Consider the following 26246-nt stretch of genomic DNA (forward strand, 5'->3'; position numbering starts at 1 on the left):
CAGCATTTCTCCAAGACAGTCCAGGGGCCCTGGGAGTCCTCAAAGGGACTCTTCAACCTTTTCAAGGGGGCTGAGAGTACAAAACTGTTTTCATAACAATACAAAGGCATCACTTGCCCTTTTCACACTTCTCTTGTGAATGGATGGTGGAGTTTTTTCCCAGAGGTTGTATAGTGCAACAGATGGTCTGCAAAAGCAGATAAGAAAGCCTGGCTGTCTCCTATTAAGCCAGATGTTAAAACATGGGTCCAAATATAAAATAATGTCCTTCTTCTCCCTAGTGTTTTTGTTTCAAAAAGTTATTATTTATAAAAGTGTATTATGTAGGTATACCTTCACTGTTATTATCTTAAGAAAGTTAACTAATTTCTGATGTTTCTTAGTTCAGTTTCTAACATGTTCTTATCTTTTAGTCACTCAGTTGTGTCCAACTCTTTGTGACCCCATGGACTGTAGCCCACCAGGCTCCTCTGTCCAGGCAAGAATACTGGCATGGGTTGCTATTTCCTTCTCCAGTTTCTAACATAGTACATATCAATAGCTGTAGCTCACATTTACCCAAGTTCTTGGGCATCCTCATTAACTTACAAGTGTGGAAAGGGGTCCCAAGGCCAAAAAGTTTGAGAAACACTGGCTTGTGCCAGTGAACCCCAGTGTGAAGGGCCTGAGTGGGGCCTGTGCGGGGTCCCTGTGAGTCTCTCCCCTGTCTCGAGCCTCGCAGGAATCTTAGACTGGCGCTGACAGGCAGCCTCCAGCTGATAGCTTGTGGCATAGTTGGAAGTGCTCTAGGTTTGTGTCTCTGTCACTTACTTGCCCAGGATCTCGGGCACATTGTTTGACCTCAGTTCCTGCATCTGTAAAATAGGGTCGGTGCTCTCCAGTCTGAGGATTGTTGTGAAGGGAACACGTGGCAGGTGATTGGCCCACTGACGTGTGGGGAGCCGTGTCAGTTCCTACCACCTGTTAGTCTCCTGATGGGACCTTCGGGAGAGAGAAAGCGCCTTTCAGGTCGTAGCCAGGTTTCGTTGGTGCTGGTGGGAGCTGCCCCCCAGCTGCACTGTGTCTCGTGGGGTGTTTGGCAGTGTCCCTGGTCTCTACCCACATGTCTCCGGACATTGTCAGATGTCCCCTTGGGGGCAAAATCACCGCCGTGTGAGTACCCCTGGGTTAGGGGATTCTGTTGGCCTTCCCCCACCCACCCATGCACACACACAACTGTGTGGCATAGTCATCTCTACTGAAGTCCTGAGATGCCGCACACATTTAAGTACACAGACCGAGTGGGGAGGGAGAGGAGGTCATTCACAGAAGCTGGGGCGTCACCCTGATTTGTGCCGTCTGACCCACTGAGAATTTACTTTGGTGTACAACGTGAGTTAGAGATCTGACCCCGCCTCCTTGTACATAATCAATCTGTGGCTTCTCAACCTCTGCACAGTTGATGTGAGGGTGGGCTCATTCTCTGGGCTTGGGGGGTCATCCTGTGCACAGTGGGATGCTGGTCAGCATCATGATCTCCATCTACCAAATGCCGCTAGCAGCTCCTGCCCTCATGGTAACCAAAAATGTTCAGATATCGCCCAGTGGGAGGGAGGGGGGCAAATAAAACTGTCCAGGAGTAAACTGTTTGCCAGCTAGAGCTTAGGGCTCACCCTGCCGACCTTTTTTTTCCCATATGGCCTCTTGGCGGCCGTTGGCATCATGGTGTGATGGACTTCATGTCCCAGGTAAGGGGGAACAGTGTTTTCCATGACCTTCAGAACTGTTCCAAGTTCACAGTGAGGGCCTTCCAAGATGCTCTGTGTCTGAGCAATCCCCTTGCACAGGGGCTGAAGCCCAGGGCCGGGTCTGCAGGAAGTCGGCCTGTCCCAGTGTGCCCACCTCCAGCCACTCAGTCTCAGAGCCCAGCTCATGCTTCCCAGTGGGTCATTCTAACTCCCCGGGCACCTATTCCGACAGAGAGAGTGGTTTCTCCACACCCTGTTCAGGAGGCTAGCCTCGCTTTTGCATTGTATTTTTAAATGCCTTTGCTAAATTAAACACCCCCCAGGCTGGCCACACAGGATTTCAGGAATTGGCCCAGAATGTATGCCTGTGTTGTGTCTGTCACAGCAGAGCAGGCTTGGGGAAAACAGTTCCAGAGAGTGTGGCTTCTACCATGGCAGGAGTTAGAAAAGAGACCCCTGTGCTCAGAGGAGAAAGAATGTTTTGCAGCATTGAGTGGCCACTGGGAATCTGAGGATCCAGGGCCTGGGTCACTCATCATCAGTGCCACGTGGAGGGGACCCCTATTCATGGAGTCTTGTTGTCAGAGTGAGGGTCGTGTCGGCCACTGAGCGAGCGGACCATGCTTCCACAGCCTCACACAGTTGTCTCAGCCCTCCCCCAGCTCAGACACTGGAGGCTCTGTCCCCAGAACAGTCAGACTCCCATCCACCGGAGATCTCTTCTCCTCACCACCCCCGGGGTGACTTTATTAAAAACATCCCAGCGCACCAAGGTGGGAAAGACTGCCTGAGGACCCCTGCCAGGGTGGGGTGGAATGTAAATGCCACACCTCCACTGACTCCACCACACACCCCCTCCCTCCCCACTCCCACCTCCACCCTCCCCTCAGGAACTCTTGGCTCACCTGGGCCTCAGGGTTCTTCCTGCCCTTAGGTCATTTGTGCTGAGGGCTGCCCCGCCAGCTGGGCTCTGCCTTCACCTGGCTCGCTCCTTCACCCGAAGAGCCCTCACCCCCCGGGCCCCCTTCTGCCCGCTGTCCTGCTTTAGCGTCCTTCTCATCCCAGCGCCTCCTTGTGGCCCCTGCACGCCTCTGCTGCTTGTTTTTCCTTCCTCTTCCCACTGTGGCCCCACATGAGGGCTGTGGCCCCATCCACCTCTCATCCTGTCTCTGGCCCCTGGCCCCTTGCGGATGCTCAGAAAGTCGTACTGCCACGAGCAGGGCTTGGCCGGTGGACTAGCCAACCATCTCGGTGATTCTCTTGGCCTCAGAAGGGTTCAGGGGATTCTGAGAGATGGAGAGTGTGTGGTGAGGTGTCCCTGTGTCCAGGCGACCCTTGGAAAGGGACTGGCGACTGGTGTTGAGTCCAGGACCCACGCTTTGGGATGGCATCCGTGTATCTGCAGTGTCCTGTGTGTAATTAGAGTAAGATAATGATGCCAGCCGCTTCCCGAGCTCTGGATGTGCGTCGTCGGGTCCAGTCCTTCTGAACCGACGGGGTGGGGGTGGAGGTGGGGGTCCCATCCGCGCCGACAGACGCGGGCACGTGTGGAGAGAGTTCACCTGCTGGGGACCCCAGCCCCGGGTGGTGGAGGCCCGCCGGAAGCACACACAGCCCAGTGCCCGCGTTCCCAGGTTTCCTTGGCTGGTCTGCAGCCTCCGCAGAGGGCCTGTAGTCCTGAGATTGCCCTTGCGCACGACTCCCTCCACCCCCCAATCTCAGCTCGGCCGTGCTCTTGTCACGCCATCTAGTGGTAGAACAGAGAACTGCTGCCGAAGCTGGCTCCCTGGTTTCTTGCTTGTTGGAGGAGAGGTTGCTGGCTTTGATTTAGTAATCCGCAAATGGGGTTCTTCTGGGATCTAAGGCCCAGGGGTATGCACAGTGCAGCGTGTACCCCAGCATCTTGCAGTCCGAGTGGATGGGGCAGGGATGGGAAGGTCGCGGGGGTCTGCCGGGCCGATAGTTCTAGAAGAGAAGAAGGCAGATGTAGCTTGGCCCGAGAGGTTGTGAGGGATGGAGGCAGCCAGCTCGGAACTCAGGCTTAGGGTTCTGGTCCCACCCCTGCTGTTGGGACCCATCATCACTTAGGGCACCATCTCTCCAAGGCCTCCCAGTCTGGCTTCGTGATTTGCAAATCAGAGATGATAAATGATTTCTTTGCCATGGGGCTGTGATGACATTGAATGAGATGGAGTGTGTGAAGTGCCAGGGTCTAGGAAGGGCCACTGAACAAATATGAGCCACTTGTTATCCCCGCTGTTGTCAGGATAAGGTCGGAGCCCTGAAGAGTGGTTTGATTTCAGTATGTGAAGGTAATGGTGTGAGGAGGAGCATTCCAGAAAGAAGGGGTAGGATCGTCATCTCCCAACCATGTGCTCCTGTGGTCTCTGTGAGACCAGTTGAGAGCTGCCTGAGACAAAACACATTCAAACACCAAAAAAGGAACGAAGGGGCCCACACCCCGCAGTGGCTGGGCCGTGGGGCCGCGGAGTCTGCGGCGCATGAGATCAGAGGCGTCGCCTAGCAACAGTATGATGGAGATCAGTTCCATTCTTCACTGGAGAATTAGCTGGTGGACAGTGTTGACACATTGGTGACAAATTCACCTTTATGTTGCTGCACCGAACTGTTTATAATAATTCCTGAGAAAAGAAACGGCTCGAAGGGTTGAGATAGTAAGTGTTGGGGGATTAAAGCGGTTGCCACGTATTAACAGACTGTTGTTTGTGTTGGCAAGATGCTTTCCATATTTTTTGCACAGATAAGAAGATTAAGCCACATCAGCCCAGGATTAAAGCTCATTTCACACAAGTACCTTACTGACATTTTGGTCAAGAATTGTAAGTGGCTTTCCAGATGGGAGCTGTTTCCTGGCAGGTGTTGGAGACATCATTTTAGCAGGGGGATAAACAGAACAGGCCAAGGTAGTCCAGTGTGTTCTCCTGGGTCTACAGAGTTTCTTCTGTTTAGTTTAACAGACGTCTTCAGACGCAGGCAGTCAGGCAGCCACGGGGGGGTGCCAGAGCTTGTCGTGGAGCAGGCCTGCCCGTGGTTTCTGTGTACATACCTCCCTGCCCAGCACAGTGAAGAAGGAAAGCCTGCGTGCGGGGGTGACTGTGTGTGTTTCCAGCTCAGACGGTGGAAGTGTTACACAGAGCATCCCACGGTTACATGTTTGACAGATGAAGACAGCGTAGCTTGCCTCTCTGTGGAGCGTACACTTCAGGATGGGTCTTCATTTTTTCTTTGAGGACCATAAGGATCTGCCCTTGGCTTAACTGCATGCTTGCTTATCCGAAGCAGATGGTCTCATGGCTTGGTGAAAGCCCACCACTCACCAGCTAGATTCTTTGGGACTCTTCCAGAGATGTCTGTCTAGAATGTTCACTGTAGCTGCTTTATTCCTGATGTTACTTCTCAAAAGAAAAGTCTCAGTGTCTCAGCTTCGAGGCCCTCCTAAGCGGGAGAGACGGGAGGAGGCAGACTAGGGTAGTGACTTCTCCCTTTTGCCCCTGAGGTGCGTGGATAGCAGTGGAGGTCAGGGGCCAGCATCAGGCCTGCCTGGGTTGGAGGCCCAGCCCCACCTTGGACAAGTCACTTGGCCTCTTTGACTCTCCGTTTCCTGTTCTGTAAACTAAGGACCTGGCCTTTCAGGTGGTTGTGAAGATTCAGGACAGTGTTGCAGGCAAAGCGCTGAGCATCTGCCTGGTCCATCAGTACCCCACCATCAGTGACCACTGGCCCATGGGTGAGACCATCTGAGGGTCTGGACACCCCATCTGGGAGTGTTCTTACTGTGACTACATGGCAGAGGCTGGGAGGCATTTAAATATGGGATTCCCAAGACCTGTGTCACCCTGGAGGGTTGGACACACGCCCTTCTCCCACGGGGCTGCCGCTGGGGTCCAGGCCAGCTCCTTACATCTGGGCAGCTGCCGCCACCCACCCTTTCCCTCGGGACTCCTCCATCTTAGACTGGCTTCAGGTCTGTACCTGGTCCGTTCCCCATTCCCTGCTGCGTCCGAAATAGATGCACAAGTTATTTTGTTTTAAGGATTTTGCCACTAGTCAACCTCTGGGCAGAAAAGATAGCAGTGAACCCTCCCTGTCCCCTGCCCTGCCTGTAGCAGCGGTGTCAGAAAGCCCACGGTTTTAATTCTGTCAAGCATGAGGCTTTGTAAAACTCGCCTCTTCTTTCTGACCCTCCTCACCTCCTCTTAGGAGACAGTTTACAGGCCCTCTTCCTGACAGAGGTGTCACACAGATAACAGAGGTGCCTTCAGGGTGGGGCTTTACAGCTTCCCACATAGGCACCCAGCCACCCAAGGACTTTCCCCCGGCCCGGGCCCTGGGTCAGTAGCTAGTGCTTTAGGAGAAGGACCTGGCTCCTCGGTGACCCCTTTCTTACCCAGAGACCTCCACACCCAGCCGAGAGGATGGTTTGTGGCCCCTTGGGTCCAGAGGCGGCCTGCACCTCAGGGACCCCCTGACTTCTTCACAGCCATCTTAGTTCCTTTGCTCAAGAAAGGAACTACCGGCCTGAGTGTTATCGGTGCTTACCTTCCAGGAGCATCTCCCCTGGGCCGTGCATTCATGGGGGGTTGCACCCCACTCCTCTCACCCTGGGCTAGGGCGTTTCCCACCCTGACCTTCCTTGAGTTCCTCCACTGCTGCCTCAGTCCTCCCTGCTCCCGGCTGCCTGCCCAAGTGCTGCTCCGCCTTCTGCTTAAAGGCGCCGCCTCCAGAAAGCCTTCCCCGGTGGGCTGCTGCTCTGCGGCCTCGGCAGGCTGGGTGCCCCAGCCCTGCGCTGTGTGCTTCCTCTGTGTTGTAATGCTCAACTGAGTCTGAAGTCGGCCCCTGGCAGGCAGGGGCCGTGTCTCTCTGTGTCACCACCACACCCTAGAAGCCGGCTTGACGCCTGGCACACGGTGGGCACTGGATGTGCGGAATCACTGAACTCGTAGCTGCCGAGTGACTCTCATGATTGAATCTGTGAATGTGCTGAGAGGTGCAGCTGGAGGAGTGGGGCCAGGCTCGGCTGGGCAGGCGGAGCGTCCCAGCAGTCACAGCCTCCCACAGTGCCTCGGGGAGCAGGGAGGGTCCCCGACATCTGGCAGAGGAGGGGGCAGAACGGAGATCTGCGACTTTTCCACACCTGGGCTCACTTGTCTGTGCTCGTCACCGGGACTGCAGAGACCAGATCCAGAGCCCAAACCCAGTCTTTGGGGGTCACAGTTAGGTGGAGAGCCCGTGCTGTGGGCTTCTCTCAGCCTCTCCAGGTCTGTGCCCACCACCCCCCATGCTGTTTGCGTGGGGGATTGAGGCAGGGGTAAGGGCTTTCCCTGGCTGGGAGCTGGGATCACAGTTGGGCTGGGGTAGCCCCCTGGGGCCCTGGAGCTGAGGAGGGCTGTGTGGGGGACATTGGAGGAGCGGTTCAGACCAAGAGCAGCCACCTTGCACTTGGCATCGGCAGCTTGGAAAGCCAAAGTGAGGTGGGCACCCCCAGTGCATCCCTGACAGTGGTGCCGACTCTGCCCAGAGGAGGACCATTCTTCCAGGTGACTTGGGGTTCCGAGTCCTGCCCTACTTCACACAGCAGTGTTGACTGCAGTTACCCACCATTCTCAGGCCTCGTCACAGGTGTTCTTGCAAAGGGTTCCCTGGTCAGATAGCTTTGGGCAACATTTAAAACACCTGGTGGATAGAATCTGCATTAAATAGCATGCATCTGATTAACCTTTTAATGTTTTAGGTCTTTGTGGTGGCCTTGATCTCTACAAATCTCTGGAGGTGGTTTTCACTCGTGAAAGGAGAACTGGGCTGGGTTTTCAGGCACTTCCTTGGAAGCCTCGTTGCCCCTGTCCCCATTGTTGTTCAGTTGCTATGTCGTGTCTGGGCTGCAACACGCCAGGCTTCCCTGTTCTTCACTATCTCCTGGAGTTTGTTCAAACTTGTGTACACTGAGTCAGGGATGCTGTCTAACTAATCTCATCCTCTGCTGCCCCATTCTTTTGCCTTCAGTCTTTCCCAGCATCAGGGTCTTTTCCAATGAGTCAGCTCTTCGCATCAGGTGGTCAAAATATTGGTGCTTCAGTATCAGTTTCTCCAATGAATATTCTGGACTGATTTCCTTTAGGAATGACTGGTTTGACCTCCTTACAGTCCAAGGGACTCTCGAGACTCTTCTCCAGCATCACAGTTCGAAAGCATCAGTTCTTCGGTGCTCAGCCTTCCTTATGTTCCAACGCTCACATCCATACATGACCACTGGAAAAACCATAGCTTTGACTAGACAGACCTTTGTCAGCCCAGTGATGTCTCTGCTTTTTGTTATGCTCTCTAGGTTTGTCATAGCTTTCCTTCCAAGGAGCAAGCGTCTTTTAAAATTTCATGGCTGCAGTCACTGTCCGAAGTGATTTTGGAGCCCAGGAAAATAAAATCTGTCACTGCTTCCACTTTTTCCCCTTCTATTTGCCATGAAGTGATGGGACCGGATGCCATGATCTTAGTGTTTTGAATGTTGAGTTTTCAGTTCAGTCGCTCAGTTGTGTCTGACTCTTTGCGAACCCATGAACTGCAGCACACTAGGCCTCCCTGTCCATCACCAACTCCCGGAGTCTACCCAAACCCATGTATATCGAGTCAGTGATGCCATCCAACCATCTCATCCTCTGTCTTCCCCTTCTCCTCCTGCCCTCAATCTTTCCCAGCATCAGGGTCTTTTCCAGCTCTTCACAGCAGGTGGCCAAATATATTGGAGATTGAGCTTCAACATCAGTCCTTCCAATGAACACCCAGGACTGATCTCCTTTAGGATGGACTGGTTGGATCTCCTTGCAGTCCAGTGTTGAGTTTTAAGCCAGCTTTTTCACTCTCCTCTTCGTCCTCATCAAGAGTCTCTTTGGTTCCTCTTCACTTTCTGCCATTAGATTGGTATCATCTGCATATGTGACGTTGTTGATATTTCTCCTGGTCTTTATTCCAGCTTGTGATTCATCCAGCCTGGCATTTTGTATGATGTACTCTGCATATAAGTTAGATAAGCAGGGTGACAATATACAGACTTGATGTACTCTTTTCCCAATTTTGAACTAGTCCGTTGTTCCATGTCTGGTTCTAACTGCTGCTTCTTGACCTGCATACAGGTTTTGTCAGGAGACAGGTAGAGTGGTCTGGTATTCCCATGTCTTTAAGAATTTTCCACAGTTTATTGTGATCTGCACAAAAGCTTTAGCATAGTCAGTGAAGCAGAAGTAGATGTTTTCTGGAATTGCCTAGCTTTCTATGATCCAACGAATGTTGGCAGTTTGTTCTCAGGTTCCTCTGCCTTTTCTAAATCCAGCTTACACATCTGGAAGTTCACTTATGAAAGCAGAGCTGGGCTGGGGTCTCAGGCATGTCTTAGGAGCCTTGTTGCCGTTGTCCCCGTTCCTTCCCCACACTTGGATTTCAGTTTCCTGTGTGATGGTGCTCATGTGGTGACGGCACAAGTGGTGACGTGGGTCAGTTAAAGACCAGGCTGCCTGGAAGGGGGCACGTGTGTGTTGTCGTGGAGTCAGGACTGATCTACAGGCTACAGACTTGGGGCCCTAAAATGGGTAAGCAGAAATGAAACTCGCATGGCTCTGGTACTCTGTCTTTATGATGGAGAACTGACTGAGGTTCATGGCTGCCAATCCTGCCATCCAAGGGGGCCTCCCTGGCCCCAGTGGCAGCGTTCCGCTCATTCATAACTATGCATTGATCACATGTCGTGTGTGAGCCTGCGTCTGGCTCTGAACACGCAGAGATGGACACAGCAGTGCTCACACACACACTCTCGCTTCTGGGAGACATTTTCCCCTGACACTTTCTGCCCCCAGCCTCCTCGTCCTCGTTCATCCCATGGTGCCGCGCACAGAGCAAGGGCTTCGTCTGCTTACGTGATTGAATGCGGCTGGTGCTCCCACATGGAGAAGGGCAGAGGGGCTTCAGTGCAGACACTGCAGACAGTTCTCACCCTCCACGCACCGGCTGATGGGGTGCATAGAGCTCTTTTGGGGGCTGTCTGTGGTCCCTCAGACTCCCTGACACGCAGCCTTGGTGTCACCCATGCAGATATAAGCAGAGCAGGCCTCAGGAGCCCAGTTCAAACTGGAAGCTTCCCAGGGGAAGCAGTGTCTGTACCTGAGGAAGAGAAGGTGAGACTGTCTTCCAGGCAGAGGAAGTAAGCCGGGTGAAAGCCCCAAAGTGACAGGAGCGTGGGGCACGCGGGGCTGGGGCTCGTCAGTTCCCAGTCGTGGTCGGCGGGGCTGGCCTGTTCAGAGGGCCTGTGCTTCTAGCTGGGGAGGATGTTGCCAGGTTGTAAGCGTGAGTTTCACACCAGTGGTTTTGGCGGCCACCCCAAGGGGTGAGGGTAGAGGCCTGGAAAGACGGGAGGTCTCCGCCGCAACCGTGGAGGTAAGGAGGGTGGATTCACTCACAGAGCCCAGATCCCTGTGTACCCCTCGCTGCCCTCTGCCCCCAGCTGCTCCAGAAGGCACAGGGCAGGCCCCGTGAACCACAGGCAGCCTCCTGCCAAAACTAGTTCTGTTCCCACCCCGCCCCGGCGGCCCCCGGGCAGCCCCTGCCATGGGCCTTTAGTCACAGCACCAGGAGCTCTTCCTCTGCCATCTGCATGCTGCTTCCCCATCTCAGGCCCTCCTCACAGCCCGGCATGGCATTCATTTTCTCAGTGCCCCTCTCTTACTCGTCGCTCCCTCAGGTACTTGTTGAGTCCCTTCAGGGTGCCCAGGACTGTTCTCGGGCTTTGGGACAGGAGGGGAGCAAGGCAAGGCGTCCCATCTCATGGAGTTGGTGTCTTACTAGGGCCGACAGACCCTAACCCTGCATGCCCGCACACACACAAACACGCACACACGGTGTATCAGGTGGTGTTGCCTCTGTGAAGAGCAAGCAGGCATCCTGTCTCCCCTAGGAGGCCCGTCCTGGGTTTCTTCTCCAGGCGACTGTGTGTGTGTAGTGAAGTCTGCAGTGGCTAGGCCTCCCCTTTCAGGCCAGAGGTGCTTAGAGACCAGGGGCAGAAATCAAGCTCAGGCTGGCTTAAGCAAAAGTCAACATTTGCTGGCTTAACTGAAGAGTCAGGGTGGGAGGTGGGGTTAGCTTTGGGCCTGCTGACTGTGGGCCTCCAGCCTAGGCGCCCCCCCCGCCGCCTCCGCTTCCTTCTCCACCCCCAGCTTTGCTCCCAGCTGCATTGGCTCGGCTCCAGCTCCCCTTGTGGCCCCTTGTGGCGACTCTCAGCCGCTGGCAGCCATGGGGTCCTCTCCCACCAGCTTAACAGCCCCAGCAGAACGAGGGGGCCCTCTCCCCAGCAGCTCTAGCAAAAGTCCAGGACCGGATTGTTGTCGGCTGCCCACAGTCTGGCCTCACTCCCATGCCTGCTGTCCCCTGGGGCCAGGGCAAACAGCACTCTCCTCCTCTGGCCTGGAGCCAGGGGTGTAGGAAGTGGGCCCTGGGCTGATCCCAGCTCCTTCCTGCGTGCCCCCAGCCTTGCAGCTGGCCTGGAGTGGAATGCAGAAGTAAGCCTGGGGCCCGAGCCCGCAGCCCTCCATGCAAGGGCTGTGGCAGGTGTCTGGCCTTCCCATGGTAGACGTGTGTGTATGGAAAAGCTGCTGCGCCCAGAGTCCCTGCAGCTCACCTTCACTGTCACTTACGGCCCAGCAGTCGGGCGCGTCCATTCTTCTCCATTCACCTGGGTTTGTGGAGCTCCACATCTGTACTGGAGACCCTTCCCCACCCCCCACTCCCCTGCCCTGTGCACTGCAGTCTCTGAGCTGTCACGCACCCCAGTGGTGGCAGCATGGGCTGTGCCTGGTGAGGGTTGTCGTGAATCTGACTTGGTGCCACAGAGCGAGGCAGCAGTCTCCATCAATGGGCAGTGGTCCCAGAGTGCAGGTGGGCGTCTGTCCTGCTCCTCCGTGGTGTGGGAGTTTTGGGGGTGGGGAGGGGACGGTGTCCTGTGACCATCTCAGTCTTGTCCCTTTGCTCCCCGCACGTCGTCCCCGCCCCCTCTTCTTTAATCTGGGTGGTCGCCATCGCCCCCTTCCCCACACTGTGGTCTCTCTGCTTTCCTCCCCTGCCCCCCTTCACAACTGCCCCACATCCTTCCATCGCCACCATCTGCCCCTCAGGCTGCCTGTCACCTCAGGAGCCGCCTTCACACCTGTCCCTGCATTCCGGGCTCTGCTGATGCTTCAGCACAGCCTCCTCTCCGAAGATACCCCAGACCCTGCCCTCCAACCAGATGCCCGCGAGTGCTCTCGTGGCCTGCGAACCGCCCATCGTGCCAGCTGAAAGCTGCTAGTGCAGGTTCCTGGTTCACCCCAGGACTCAGGAAGGGGAAGGGCTGTGCAGATGCGCCCCAAGTTCATAACAACACCCCCCTGCCCCCGCTTCCCATCCATGCCGCCCCTCCAGGCTTTGAATGCTGAGGGTGGCCCTGGGCACGCCCACAGGGCTCCGGTCCCAGACAGTGAGGCGGGTGGCCGCTCCGGCGGGTGGCAGAGGGCCAGGGACACGGCCCCTCAGACGGAAGACCAGTGGTGTTGACTGAGGATGACCGGCAGCAACCGTCTCATGGTCCAGTGACAGCGTCCCAGAGGGTTTCTCCCTTCAGCAGCAGCTGTGCAAGATGGACTTTTCAATCCTCACAACTCCACTTTTTTCCTAACGGGCACTCACTTAGACACCCAGGTGGAACGCAGAGCTGACTTGAGCAGAGTAATCCTCCAAAGAGCGTGTGCCTCGTGGGCAGAGGTTGTGGATGGGTTGCCCCTGGCCCCAACTGGCCTGCGGATTTGAAAACATAAACATTTTAAACCTAGGGACTTCCCAGTGACATGGCCATTCTAAGCCAGTCTCGAAACCATTTATTGGTGTGTACATGCACACAGAAAGATGCACATAGCTTAACACGCTGAACACTTTGCATATTTATATCAAGAAACTGTTTTCTAGGCGATCCGATGATCATTCGAGTTACTAATTTTGTATTGGATTTGTGTTTTGTTTTTAACATCACAAACAAATGTAGCTGTGTTTCCTGTATGAATATAGTGTTGGGGGAAAAAACACCGATTTTTCTTTTTGCAGAAAAGCCTGCCATTGCTCCGCCCGTCTTTGTGTTTCAGAAGGAGAAAGGACAAAAGGTAAGGGGCCGGTATGTTCTGCCATCCCCTCTTCCCTCACCGCCTCCCCCAGAACTCTTCCCCCAAAGGTTGCAGCGCCGCCTTGGGGCTCGGGGAAGAAGGCCCAGTGGCCTTAGGTTTACCACGGCCCAAGGTTAACAGAGGGTGCATGGACAGGGCTCAGAGACTCTGCTTTAAAAAACAGAGAGCGCTTCCATCTTATTTGCTGTAGAAGTACTGCTGTGCATCAGGGAACTTGGTAGAAGGGAGGGAAGGCGGGTGGAGAGCGGAGGAGAGGGAGCAGTGCTGAGTAAGGAAAAACAGGACCTTTAACGTTTTTAGGGGAGTTTTTGGCCCCAACCAACTTGGCTTAAGTGCACTTAGAATAATTGGCAGCCGGCTTGCATCATGTATTCACTACCTGTCCTTAAAGGTTGCTTTACATGTCTGGTTTGCTCTGTTGTTGGAGATACTTCGACAAATTCAGGGTAAGGAGCTCACGCGCCTGGAGGGCAGGGCGGTGCCGTCCTGTGTGGTCGTTCGTGGTGAAGTCATCAGGCCGAGTCCCTCCCCATGGCCCAGTATGGAAGGTCGCTGTTGTGTCTCCAGTTAGTCAGTGTTCTGTGGTGACCCAAGCATATATGGGGACTCCCCCTATTTGTCCAAAAAACATGAACAGTGCCTGTCCTCCTGCCCGGGGACAGCAGGTGTGATGTCATGACCACAGCAAGGTCTAAGAGTGACCCCTGCACTGCGTTGACACCGGTATTCTGAAATCTGTGTGATTCCGGAATCTTGTTAGTGAGGACAGCCTCTGAGGGGCCCCTCGGCTCTGGACTCAGGACCCACAGACCAGGTGGGCCCTCCTGAAGGTGGCTGGCTCTGAGCTTGGGGGCTGCCGGCAGCCGAGTCGCTGCCTGTAGACCCTGCCCCGTGGTCTGAGAAGAGGCCAGTCTTCTCCTTGTGAGCGGTGCAGCGTTCAAGGGCTGTGGGGAAAGTTGCTAGTGTGTGGGGCAGGGGTGGGGAGGAGCAGCGGCTGCCCTGAGGCCCCCCCACCCACCAGCACCCCCTTGCAGGATGTTTTCTGTGTTATCTGCTGGGCTTGTTCTTGCATTAATCTTTCCCATTGTCAGTTCTTCTGCTGAGGAATCAGAAAACACAAGAAAAGGTTCTTCCCTTTTTGCTTCTGTTTCCTGGGTCATGTTTTCTAGGTCCATCAGCCTCTGCTGCCTCCTCCCCATTGGGCGCTGACCGATACATGCGGTTTAGTTTCACGTGCTTTTATCATTTGTCCTTTGGAAGTTCAGCCTCTGTGAAGGGGCTGATGTGTTTCTTCTGGCTTTTAGAAGTAAATGTGTTTGGTTTCTGCTTCAGATATGAAAGTCACTTATTTTACTCAGGTTTTCCATAAAATCGGGACTTTCTAGAATTTTGAATTTTACTGTGATTCTCTTTTGAACCACTTTTAGATTATCAACAAACTAAGGGCTGCCACAGCTTTTTGTTAATAAAAAAATATTGGCGCACAGCCCCGCCCCATGTGTACCGTGAGTTGTGGCTGCTCTCTCACTGTCAACTGCAGCATGAAGGAGTTCGGACTGAGACCAGGCAGCCTGCAAAGTCAAACATATTTAGCATCTGGCCCTTTACAGGTTGCCAGCCCAGATTTGAAACAAGTAATTGAAATAGATAATTCTGAAGACTTTCCAACAATCAGCAGGATGAAACGCTAAAATATAATGTTTATTTGGCTGAATTTAAAATGCTTTTAAAATTACTAATTCTTACTTCAGTACTAGTTTCATGGTTGAGGTGGCTCTGTTGCTTTGTCCATTCAAAGGCCGAGTTACATTCATTACCTTCAGAAGGTCGATTCTAGTTAGGTGAACAGGGTGAGGTTGAACCTGAAGAGTCACCAACAGGATGCTCATCCTCATGAAAACGTGCACATCTGAATATTGACTCGGTGCCAGCTCTAAATGGGCTTCTAAAAATAGCTGACCGTGAGCTCTTCAGAGTCCGGCTCTCCGCTGCTGTCATGCTTGTGTGACAAGATCACTGGAAAGGCGTGGAAAACCTCTGCAGCAGAGGCCGGGGGAGCCTGTGTGTTCATCAAGGCCCATCTCTGAGCTGCCGAGTGGGTGGCTGCCCAGTAGACACAGGGCCTCCTCCTTTCTCTGCTGCTTGTGACCGCTCGGGCATCAGGCAGGAAGGACACGGAGAGGCCCGGATAGCTGGCTTGGTGTCTGTGTGGCCCCCGGGGCCAGGGCAGGTGATGGTTAGGGGGGGTCTGCAAGGAGCAGCCACCACACATTCCTGGGACCCTCCCTGTTTTCCCCATCTTGCCACTGTCTCAGCCCTCCCTGCTCACACCACAGGGTTGGGAAACAACAGGCTGCTGTTGTTTTTTTCCAAGTGAGCTTTTTTGCCCTTTTTCAACTTTCTGTTTTGAAATTTTTTTCAAGTCCTCAGAGAAATTAAAAGAATGGTACCGTGGACCCTTGGGAAGCCACCTTGGGTAGGCTTCACTGTTAACATCTTTATCATAAATGCTAGAAACACTCAACTCTAAGTTGTGCCCCCGATGGTTCTCCCTTAAAGACAGTTGTCTCCTTGGAATTCCCCAGTGCCATGGTCACGCCTGAGAAAGTGATCGTTAATTCAGAAACATCCTGTAATATATTTAGTCCACATGGAAATTGTCCTAAGTGTCACCCACACAGCTATTTTCTGAGCTACTTTTGGATCCACAGAGATCAAGGAGTCCCATTGTCAGCTGTGGGCCCACTCCCGTCTTTCAGTGGGTAATCCATAAACCACCAGTGCACCCACGGGATGTACTCCAGGAGCCCCCATTCCCCTTCAGAGGCCCAGCTGTTATTACCAAATCATGATCGAGATAAAAGATTTGAAACTGAGAAGAAGAAAGTTAGGCTGCCAGCCCAGGCATTTTTGGTGCTGGTTTGGTGACAAAACCACCTAGGATTTTCTATTTGTCCCCTAGACAGGGTTCAAGTTGCCTTCACAGCAAACCACAGATCGATGGCCTGCCGGTGGCATCCCTGGGTCTTGGGAAGAGTCCTCAGATCCTCCCATCATTCTATGTTAGAGCCTCGGGCAGCTGGAACTGCAGTCTTGATGCCAAAACCCAGGCCAAGAGCCAAGAGCCTTTTCTGTCGCTTCCCTATGCCCGAGCTTCCTCAAGATGGCGCTCTTCACAAGATGCTTGCGTTTCCACACATTTGTGTTTTAGGGGCAAAAATGAAACCTTCTTAACTGCCTTGAATGGAAACAGTTTTTTTCTTTTAAACAGGAAGAGAATTTGAATCTCCTTCTGTGGGTTGTTACACTGTTTGTGATAACTGAATGTTCCTTTCATTTACTTTATCTTCCAAATATTTGTTAATCTGAAGGCAGAAGACTTTGGGGTTGCCCTGGCAGAATAAAGACAAAAAGCAGTTCAGTAAAAAGACAAAAAGCAGTTACAACAGCAGTCTGCTGTTGGGCAGAAAGCAGAGTGTCACTGACAACACTGGGAGCTTACTCTGTGTAACAAGCGTATTCTGTGTGTGTGGCTTTTTGTCAGCCACGTATATTTTAGAATGATGTTAAAGGCTGCCAAAATCCCAATGTCTGACTTTAACAAACATGTTGGAAACCTACAGGCTCTGCCTTGTCTCTTTAGAGCTTACTTTCCTTGTCCAGCAGAAGTACTCAGGGCCCTAGGAGAAAACGCTGCGATGGCATTTGTATTTCTTTTTGTTTCTCTGATGTAGACTTCATCTCTGCCATGCTGCAAGGGCATTTGAACTTCTCTGTTCGAAAAGTGGGGATTGTTTTAAAAATCCTGGTTGTTCTGAATACAAATGGACAGTTTCCCATGGAGCTCTGGGTTCCATTTCCTCCGGCTGGGTGTTCAGTCTCTGGCCATAAAGCAGCACAGGCAGCTGTGGGGCCACCTTGGCACCCAGCACAGGTTTGAAGAGCGGCCTGGGAAGGAAGGCCTTTACATCTGTGGATCTCCCTGCATAAGAAGAGTCCATTTGGGTGATCTTTAGACATGTGGATGTGTTAACGTCCTGTAGCTTTTGCTTTTCCAAGAGTGTTTGAACGTTCTCTTAAATCTTTTATGTAGTTGCTTTCATCCAGCAGGCTCACACATTTAAAAATAGTCCCAAGTCTTGTCTAAAGAGGGTTCAGTCACTTCACAGGCAGGAGGAATGTGGCTGCATCTACAGGGAGACGGGGTGGCCCCATGGTCATTCAGTTCACAGTGAGAGAAACCTGTGGTGGATGATGCCAGGTGGGAGGTTTGGGGACCAGAGCCCACCTGTTGGATCCAGGCCACCAGCTTTGCAACAAGCCACTTCCATGGAAGCCCCTCCTGAACCCCAAGAACCACCTCAAAGGATTCCAGCTTCCCCTTACCCTGGCTGTTTTCTAGATAAGCCCTGGCCCAGGAGACTCCTAGGCCAAGGGGCTCCCTCCTTCAGCCAGACTTCCACCCACCTGCCCACTGATATAGAGCCGGGTCTCTGTGTCTCCGCCAGCTTGCTGGGTCCCCCACACTTGCACTCACTGAGCAGGGCTGCGTTCCCTTCCTCTCAGGTTCATGGGCAGATGGGAGGTGCTGCCGGGACTGCAGCTCCTGCTGAAGCCCCAGCCCCAGTGGCTAGACACGGTGCTGGCACTCGCCCCCTTCCCGAGTCTGTCTGAGTTTGGGCTTACTAACCCCAGGGGCAGTTTGGTCATCGAGACCGTTTCTTCTTGACTGCCACCAGCAGAGGAGCTGCATACCGCAGAGGCCACCTGCCAGTTTTCAAAACATGAGTCCGACTTCCTGGACACCTTAGGAAGTGCCAAGTCTGACAACAGCCAGCCCATGTTCACCGCCCTTCTGACAGCGTGGAGGGCCGGCTCTCTTGGCCCGACATCCATCCCGGGCAGGAGCGTCAGGAGATGCTCAACCTTTGAATCCCACCCCCTCCCCTGCCCCGCATTGCAGGCTTTGTTTACATTGAAGGAAAATTGTCTTTTTTGCTCCCAGTCCTCTGCAGAGCAAAAAGACTTGTCGGATTCGGGAGAGGAGCCTCGGGGGGAGGCTGAGGCCCCCCACCATGGCACGGGTCAGCCCGAGTCAGCTGGTGAGCATGCCCTAGAGCTTCCTGCCCCCGCTAGCGCTTTGGCCCGCGCGCCCGAAGCCCAGCTTCTTCCTTTTCCACGAGAACTGGCAGGGGTAAGTCCGCCTCCCCCTGGCATCCCCCAGCCCCGGGCTCCCAACCCAGACCGGCCCCTCCCTCTCGGCCCTCGCATCCAGACCCCGGGTCGTCAGCAACTGGCGATAACTGAAAAGATGACAGGGCTCTCTTCAGTGCCCTTTAATTCCTGCTGCCAAAAAAGTCAGGAAGGAGCAAGTCCCCTTCTACACTGAGACTTTGCTAGTCAGGGGAACATTTATCCATAGCCTGAAGCTAATCCTGTTATTGAAAGAAGCAAGGGGTCAGAAGAGGAATTGAGGATCAGGGTAGAACTCTCCACCTCCAATTCAGCCCCTTCTCCCTCCTTCCGTTTTTCCATCTCTCCCTGAATTTGGGCTTTCAAGTTCAGTATCTTAGAAACACGAAAGGCTCCAGCTTCCTTGATCTGTAGGAAAAGGTGTCTAATGCCTGTTGCTTTGCAAGACCGGTTGTGTCTAGACTGTGGTTGGGCTGTGAACTGCTTGTCTTCAATCAAAGCAGGAAGAAGAGCCGCTTCCTTTGAATCGGAGGGAGCCCCCTGAGCCCTTTTTCTTTGTATTCAGAAGGCTTTGGAAGATTATAGGTGGAGAAGACTGTGAACTCTCCAGAACAAGAAATGTCTGGAGTTTTTGGAGTTTGATAAATCGGGAAAGGTAAACATTATCCTCCATTCAGGATTGAAAGCTTCATCCTCTCGGTACCTAGTGGCAGAGCCCCCCCCCCGTTCTCACATCAGGGAAAAGTGACAAGAAAACAGGATCCCACCCCACCACATGGCACCCAGGCCGTCACAGCCCAGCCCTCTCCCAGACCTTTAGCGGTTTCTCGTGTCACAGCGCCAGTCTCCCATGTCCTTGAGGAAACCATTGAAATTCAGCTAGAGCCACCAGACCCTGGGATTCGCAGAAAGAAGTGATGTTCAGCCAAGTGAGGCTGGAGCCAAATTTTAACATTTGGAGGAATCTGTGTGTGGTGGGAAAAGAAGAACCAGTCTGTCCCTGTTGGGGGCTGTCCTTCGTGGCCTGAAAGGGGGCTTGAGGGAAGGAAACCCAGGAAAGATTCCAATCTGAGGTCCCCACCTGAGAGCCGAGAGCAGGAATTCAGAGGCAGTCATTTTCTGGGTTGGGCAAGAGCAGCTGCTGGAACCTTCTCCTGAGTCGGGCGACAGTAGGCACCTGTTCCCAGTTCCCTGAGAACAGGTGGTCTTTGTGAGGATCTGCCCAGGAAACGGGCCCCTCCGCTGCTGTCCAGATTGAAGAGCGCAATTTACTGAGAATCTCCATCTGCAGAGGTCGAAGGTTTTCCATGGAGGGTGGCAAACAGTAGAGGTGGTATCACTGCAGCGGCCCTTCCAGAAGCCAGGCTCTTTCAAACCCCTTTCTGCTAATGCCTGTGAGGCAGAGCCTCGCCTTCTCCCTGTGGCCAGTCCAGACGCCGATTTCCAAGGCCTGGTCAACAGAACTCAGCTTCTCAATTCTTGTGGACTGTGGGTCAGTAGCTCTAATTCTGAGAAATGCAAGCAGTGCCCAGACTGGAAGATGCAAGGTCGAGGGCGATGAAGATGGTTGTTATGTTGCTGTGGGAGAGGGCCTGGGGCGGAGGGGGGTTGTTTCTGAATGTGCCAGCTTCATGGACAGGGCCATGCCTGTGACACACACCCGTGCATACCCTGTGTGGTTTTAACATGGGTAACTACGGGCATCCCTGGTTCCATCAGAAGTCCCAGCAGTGCCGCCATCACACCGTTTGTGACAGCTCTCAGCCATCCAGGGCTTTTTCTGCTTTTTGGGCACTAAGACACAGTGAAGTTTGTTTTTTAGGTCAATTAGGGTGTGGATAGACCCCGATCTCAGCTACTTCCTGGGCTGAGATGTTTCTGTGGTGAACTCGGACTAGCTGCTCTTGCTTCAGAGCAGATTTGGCGCTCACTCTGTCTCACTCTGGAGTTCAGGAAACACCCACCCACATGTAACCTGACAGGGCTCATCCCTCACGTTCAGTCTGTTCATTCCACGATCCTCTGGGGGATTGTAAAGCTGCGACATATCGCACACTGAATTGTTGCCTATAAAGGGCCCTTATCATCTTTCAGTCTCATCAGAGCTCTGGCCATTGAAGCCCCAGGACCAGGAAACAGTCTCCTTATATCAGACCTCCTGGCTCTCATAAGGCAGCTTGAGGGACACCAAACCACATCCAGATTAACTTTTCCATTTGACCCGGAGAAAGTGTTCCCAGTGCTCACCCCGAGCCTGGCTGAAGTCTGCCAACTGAAGTCCTGAGCCAAGGCACTACCGAGCCTGAAACATGTCACGAGCCCCACTGGGAAACCGAGAGAGTCTGGACCAAGTCTCCTGGCCGGTCCGCTCCCCCTGCCCATCCTCTGACGTGTGCACGGGGTTTACCACTCGTCCGCCCCTGCCCAGCAGTCACATCTTTGGAGGCTACCTCATTTTCTTTTTTTTCAGTGTCTGCCTTTTTGGTAAAAATCTCTGAGCTGGTTCCCTGAGTCAAAAGATAAACTGTGGTGAGTGGGCCTGTGGTCCACATGAAGGTGAGGCTGCCTCAGCAGGTGCCTCCCTCAAGTGGATCTTCATCCAGGTGTCCATTTTCCTGCAGTCACAGCAGCGGACTTTGTAGCTGGGCTGTCCAGATGGGGGTCCATCCAGCTGGGGATCACTTGAGTCCTCGGCAGGCCAACTGGTATTTCCTGGAAGGAATGTCCCTGATATGGTCTTGATTTCTCATCTTTTCCAGGAGGCCAAGAAGGTAGCGCTGCTCACTCCTGCTCACTGCCCATCTGTCTTGTGTCTCAGCTTCTTTGACACAGCTTCCTGCTCCCTCCCTGCCTCCTGGCCTGGCGCCCTTGTACCCTCAAGGCCACCCATGCCAGGAAGCCTCACAAAAGCCCTGTCTGGGGAGGGTGCAACCCTCAGTAAACTGAATACTAGTAATTGTCATGGATTCAGCCTTTACACAAAGGACAGGAGCTTCCCGGTCCTGTGGCCCTGTCCTGGGTCAGGTCTTCCCTCCGGTCTTGTGCTTGGTGACAGGGACGTATGCCCTTCACAGGACCAGCTGCTTCTTCCCAGGGTTCCAGTGTGTTCTCAGAAGGTGGGCTACCCTGCCCACCCCGCCCACTGATGTGGGACCCACGGCCACTGTGAAGTGCGCAGTCAGGGTGCCCTGATCTGAGTATCCCTGAGGTGTCAGCCTGAAGCCCATGTCATCAAGAGGCGGCTTCTGCTGTGGAAAGAAGCAGAGAAGGACGTGGGGCTTCCACACCCCACTTCCATCCTGACTGCTCCCCCAAATCACAGATCCTGAGAGCCTGCTCTCAAGACCCTCCTCACAGTCATCCGTGAAGCAGCGGCTCCCAAGCTTTGGGCTACAGGTTGCTGGGCCTGACTCCACGTGTGCGCCAGGGAGTGGAGGGCGGCACGAGGCACCAGGCCTAGACAGCAAGCTCAGGCCTTCTCTGGGGGGGCCACGGGGTGGGGAGAGGCCAGACTGCAGCCCACACAGGCAGCAGAGGGGGCTTTCCAGCATGAAGCAGCATCTCCCAAGGCAAGCCGAAGCGACTTGACTTCTGGCCTCCTGCATCCTCATGCTGGCTCCTGTTGAGGAGAATTACTGGTGTGACTGTCTTCACTGCTTCTAAGTCAGCTGTTTCAGACCCCACAGGAAGTCCCAGCAGCTTCTGAAAGGCTCTCCCAGTGGAGGAGTCTCCTGTGTTGTCCTTCACAGGCCTTCACCTCCCAGCCTGTCCAGGACCAGCAGGCTGGCCACACGCTTGTGGGATGGTTCTGAGCCTCAGAGCGTGGGCTAGAGGGTCTCCTGGGGGCAGACATCTGGGAGTGTCTTGTCTTGTCTCGCCAGGTGCCCTTTCTTCTCCAGGTCACCAGGGGGGCTGTGGCGGAGGCCGGGGCTCCATCTGTGTAGTAGATGCTTGCTGAGCAAGTATCCGAGGTATTGTGGGTGTGAGTCGTAAGCCGGACAGACAGGGCAGGGCCTCGTGGTAGCAGGAGGCACACGGCAGATGGGCACGCCAGAACACTCCCACTGCTCTGAAGCTCAGAGCAGGATTGAGGCCCGAGAGAGGCTGGAGGATGGGGGCAGAGGAGCTGCTTTCTCTGGCTGGGGCATGGGCTGGCACGTGAGCTTGGATTCACCCTGGAGGTGGTCAGGACAGCTGTGGGAGCAGCACGCACGCGGAGGAGGAACATTGAGGCAGAAACAGTGTCACCATGTTCAGAAAACATGAAGGAGACAGCAGGGCTGGAGTGTGATGGACAAAGGGGACCTAGTGTAGCAGGAGGCCACTTGGAGTCAGCAGTCCTAGGCCCCAAGAGGCAGGGCTGCAGCCCAGAGGTCTGGGTACACTTCTGGGGAGAGGCTCCTGGTTCCCATCAAATTCTCAGGGAGACCCGGATCCCTGAGAGGTTTGGGGTGTCGCTGGCAAGGATAAGCAAGTTAACTGTTGTTAAAACTTAACAAAAGTTTTAAAAACTGACAGGACAAAGGGAGTCCAGAAATCACAGTCTTCAACCAAAATGGAATGAAATTAGAAATTCCTAGCAGGAGCCCTGGGGCATTCACACCCATGGAAATTAGCCAGCGAAGGCACAGCCAGACGGGGGCCTCTTGAGATGAAGGTGGCAGAGGACCGTCTTCCCCAGGAGCTGAGGACCAGGCGGACGATCCTGGCCTTAGAGCTGTCAGGGCCCCCACTCTGCATACAGTCGGGGAGGGGGGGGCGCGGTATGTGACTTGGCTGCTTCTCCGTGGCCAGTGAACGCCTGGGATCCAGGTGCTTCCCCTGAACACATGGTAAGCGAGCCCCACTGTGCACTGGGGCCAGACTCTTCCGAAACTTAGAGGCTAGCAGGGGACCGGGAGCGAGAGCCATGGAGAAGAGCAGCGAGGGGTGAGGCCACAGCCTGAGAGATTTGCACCTCGGTGGTGAGGGAAGGGAGGATGTTGGTGAAAGAGCAGTGTCTACAGGAGCTGTCTATTTCCAGGTCCCAGGAAGCCACAGGTGCCACGGGCCTCGCAGGCTGCCTGCCATGGGCAGGTTTAGTAGAGTTGAAATGCTTGTTGAATGAAAAGGGGGAAAGAAGTTGGGGGCAGGACAGCAGGGGTAGTCTGGGGCTGGCAAGACCTGCTATAGAGGAACAGCAGGAGGAGACCTGGAGACTGTGCCTTCACAGTGTCACCCAGGGCAGGGGCGTCCGAGAGGAACACCTGATGTCAGGTGTCGCGGGCTCGGCTCTTGGCTGTCTGTCCGCTGCCAGCCCAGACCTGTTGGATGACAGCGCTGCAGCGGTCCCTCTTTCATCGGCCCCCCACGGTGAGAGGGTGCCCCACCCTGGTCCCTCCTGTCCACAGTGTCCCCTGAGCGCTGAAGCCCTGCTACCCTGGGTGTGACACTCCCAGAGGTGAGCTTGCCGGGAGGGTGTGGACGGTCCAGGTGTGAGGCCACCCATCGACCCCTGCACCTTCATCCCTGCAGAGGAGGCACTGGCCGTGCTACCTGCCAAGCTTGGAGGTGGAAACCTGGGCCAGTGAAGCCGTTTGCCCCAGGTTCCACATTCAAGACACAGCCGACTAGCTCTCAAGCCTTTGAGGGGGAGTTGAGCGCCTTCACGCTCCAAGCCCTGACCACTGTCTTGTGTTCATCTAGTGCCTGCCTGCTGAATCCTCCAGGGGTATTTTATTTCGTTTTGAGCCCCATGGTATGTTCACAGTTGCCCAGGACCCCTGAGCCCGTCGTGTTAGGAGGGTTTCGCATTTCCCGAGCATTTTGATAGATGGTCTCTGATGGGGGCGGGGGTGCAGTTTGGGGTCCTATTCTTACTGCCCTTTAGGACTTGTCTGCAGACTCTGCCTACTGCCTCTTTTTGTCCAGCCTACAAGCTAGGATGCTGTTCAGGTTTTTAAAGGATTGTAAAAACAGAATATACAACGTGTGGCCTGAATGGGGCCTGTGGAGCTGGCCCTTTACAGGAAAGCACCGCCCTAGTGCTCGGGGGTCCAGCCTCCTCATCTGCAACTTCCTTACTTTACAGCTTTTACCCAGCCCCGCAGCCTGCAAAGCACTCTCACATGCACCGTCTCATTTACCCCTCGAAGGCTCACGGCGGGCGGCCCTTGTTCGGCCAGGCCTGACCCTGAGGGGCTTTTCCGAAATGAGAAAGTTGGCTCCCCTGCTTCCCCGCCAGCCCAGCTCCCGTGCGTGGAGCTGGGGGGGTGTTGACCCCTCGGAGTTGGCTGTAGGCTGCTTAGCTCTGGAGAATCGCAAGCCCCTGAGAGAGGCTGTGCCTCCCCAGATGGGCCAGGGGCTCATTTTAAGCTCTTAATTGCTAGCCATTCGTGTTCTGAAACCAGAGTGTGTTGGGGAGGAAGTTCTTCATCCACCTCTCTCTCTCAGCTTGTGATTGTTCAGCCTGTCTGTAGTCTGAGCCACTGGACCCGGGGATTTTGTGCTGCACACTTGGGCCCATGGCACCGAAGCACTCAGCTACTCTGCAAACAGCAGCCTCCCTGGAAATTGGGTTTCACACCAGGGGAGGCGCCAGTGACGGGGGCCCCCGACCCAGTGTCCGCGGCCCTGCTGCCCTTCGGGGTGGACAGGTCACCTCAGCAGAATGGATTGGGGTGGGGGGTGCGGGGGACATGCCAGTGAGCTGTACCCAGTGGAGAAACTTGGAAACATCCTGTGCCAGGAATATTCCCAGCTGTTAGGAGTCCTTGGCACGGGGCCTGGCGAGGCGGGGGCAGGAGGTTCATGGGAGATTTTCAGGCATTAGGTTGAAAGTCTGTGACCCGGGCAACTGAACCCCGGCCCCACAACCTTGGTGCCGCATTTCAGGATCCATTGGTGGCAAAAGTCAGGAGCCACCAGGCCGTGTGGCCCTCTCTGATTGCCCTGACGTGTGTTCTCATTTCAGAGGTCAGCAGGCGGCTCCAGCCCCGAAGGTGGAGAAGGTGAGGATATCTCTCAAATGTTTCACCAGCTTTGGTCGTAAAAGTGAAAGCAGCCTGATTTTTCTTCTCCTCCTCCTCGTTTTCTGTAGATTCTGACCGAGAAGATGGAAATTACTGCCCTCCGGTCAAGCGAGAAAGAACATCCTCTTTAACACAGTTCCCGCCATCACAGTCAGGTAACAGTGGCAGCCCTTTACTAGATGGTGAAGTGGCCATGTTTGTAAGCCTGCTCTCCCCCTGCAGTGCTTCCCACCCCTTGTTTGTCTCCAGTTACGGTCAGCCTGAGGCTCGGTTTTTTTGGGGACGGGAGTAAGACTGGAGCTTGGCTGAGCACAGCGCAGACACCCTCATCTGAATCAGTGACACAGAGGGGTGGGATGTCAGGGCCATGTTCGGGGCTCTGACCATTAAGTACATGTCGACATTGTAAGGGCTGTTGGCTATGTGTGGACTGAAGGTGTGGGAAATGGATGGTCCCCCTCGCCCTTCAGCAGTGAGCCTAGTGCCCAGGGGGGCCAATTGAGAGGCCCAGACACACAGACAGTAGTACATGGGGAGTCCAGCAGCCCTGGCAGACACTTTGGTGGTGGAATGGCATGAACTCCCCAAGGAAGGGAGCTCGGGAGAGCCCAGACAGCTTGGCCAGGCTGGGCCCAAGGGCTTGGAGCCTCCGGGCCAGAACCAGGTCTCTGCATACATGGAGGCCAGGAGACCAGCTGGTGGATAGATGCGGGTCCCTGGGATAGAGGGAGATGCCGGGGCTGCTGCGTGGGAGCTCTGCAAGCCTGGGGTTGCTGCTGCTCCTTGCAGGGTCCAAGCTGCAGCGGGGCCCCCGCTCCCCACCCAACCCGAGCATTGCCCAGTGCTCTGCAGCACTGGCTCTCATATCCCCTCCGGCTCCCAAGCCTGAAGTTCAGTCTTGGGAATTCACATAAAACATTTACAGCTGTGAGCCCTAAGGATGTCACTTTAGGAGAGAAAAGACTCTTGGAAGAGTCTTGGAAGCTTAAAGAGTACGTGAGCGTCCTCTTACATCACCCCTGTGACACACCTGAGTCCATGCCTGTTCCCTGAACACTTGCCTTGGGCACAGCTGAACCCTTTTTCACAACTGCTGGAGACACTCCCCA

The 26246-nt window shown here is 54.5% G+C and overlaps 1 protein-coding gene across 9 annotated transcripts in view; it reads left to right on the forward strand.

Annotated features, from left to right (window-relative positions):
• Nucleotides 1–26246, forward strand: part of RANBP3 (RAN binding protein 3) — a 52088-nt gene that overhangs the window by 6284 nt on the left and 19558 nt on the right. For 6 of the 9 annotated variants that reach the window (XM_070464864.1, XM_020883749.2, XM_070464861.1 and 3 more), the window contains exons 2-5: nucleotides 12858–12913; nucleotides 17940–18128; nucleotides 25080–25116; nucleotides 25206–25292. In XM_070464864.1, coding sequence (XP_070320965.1) covers nucleotides 12858–12913; nucleotides 17940–18128; nucleotides 25080–25116; nucleotides 25206–25292 — 369 coding nt within the window. The remainder of the gene's footprint in view (nucleotides 1–12857; nucleotides 12914–17939; nucleotides 18129–25079; nucleotides 25117–25205; nucleotides 25293–26246) is intronic. The other 3 variants (XM_020883751.2, XM_070464866.1, XM_070464865.1) reach the window with 1 other exon arrangement.

Source organism: Odocoileus virginianus, chromosome 3, assembly GCF_023699985.2.
Source record: "Odocoileus virginianus isolate 20LAN1187 ecotype Illinois chromosome 3, Ovbor_1.2, whole genome shotgun sequence".
Taxonomy (NCBI): domain Eukaryota; kingdom Metazoa; phylum Chordata; class Mammalia; order Artiodactyla; family Cervidae; genus Odocoileus; species Odocoileus virginianus.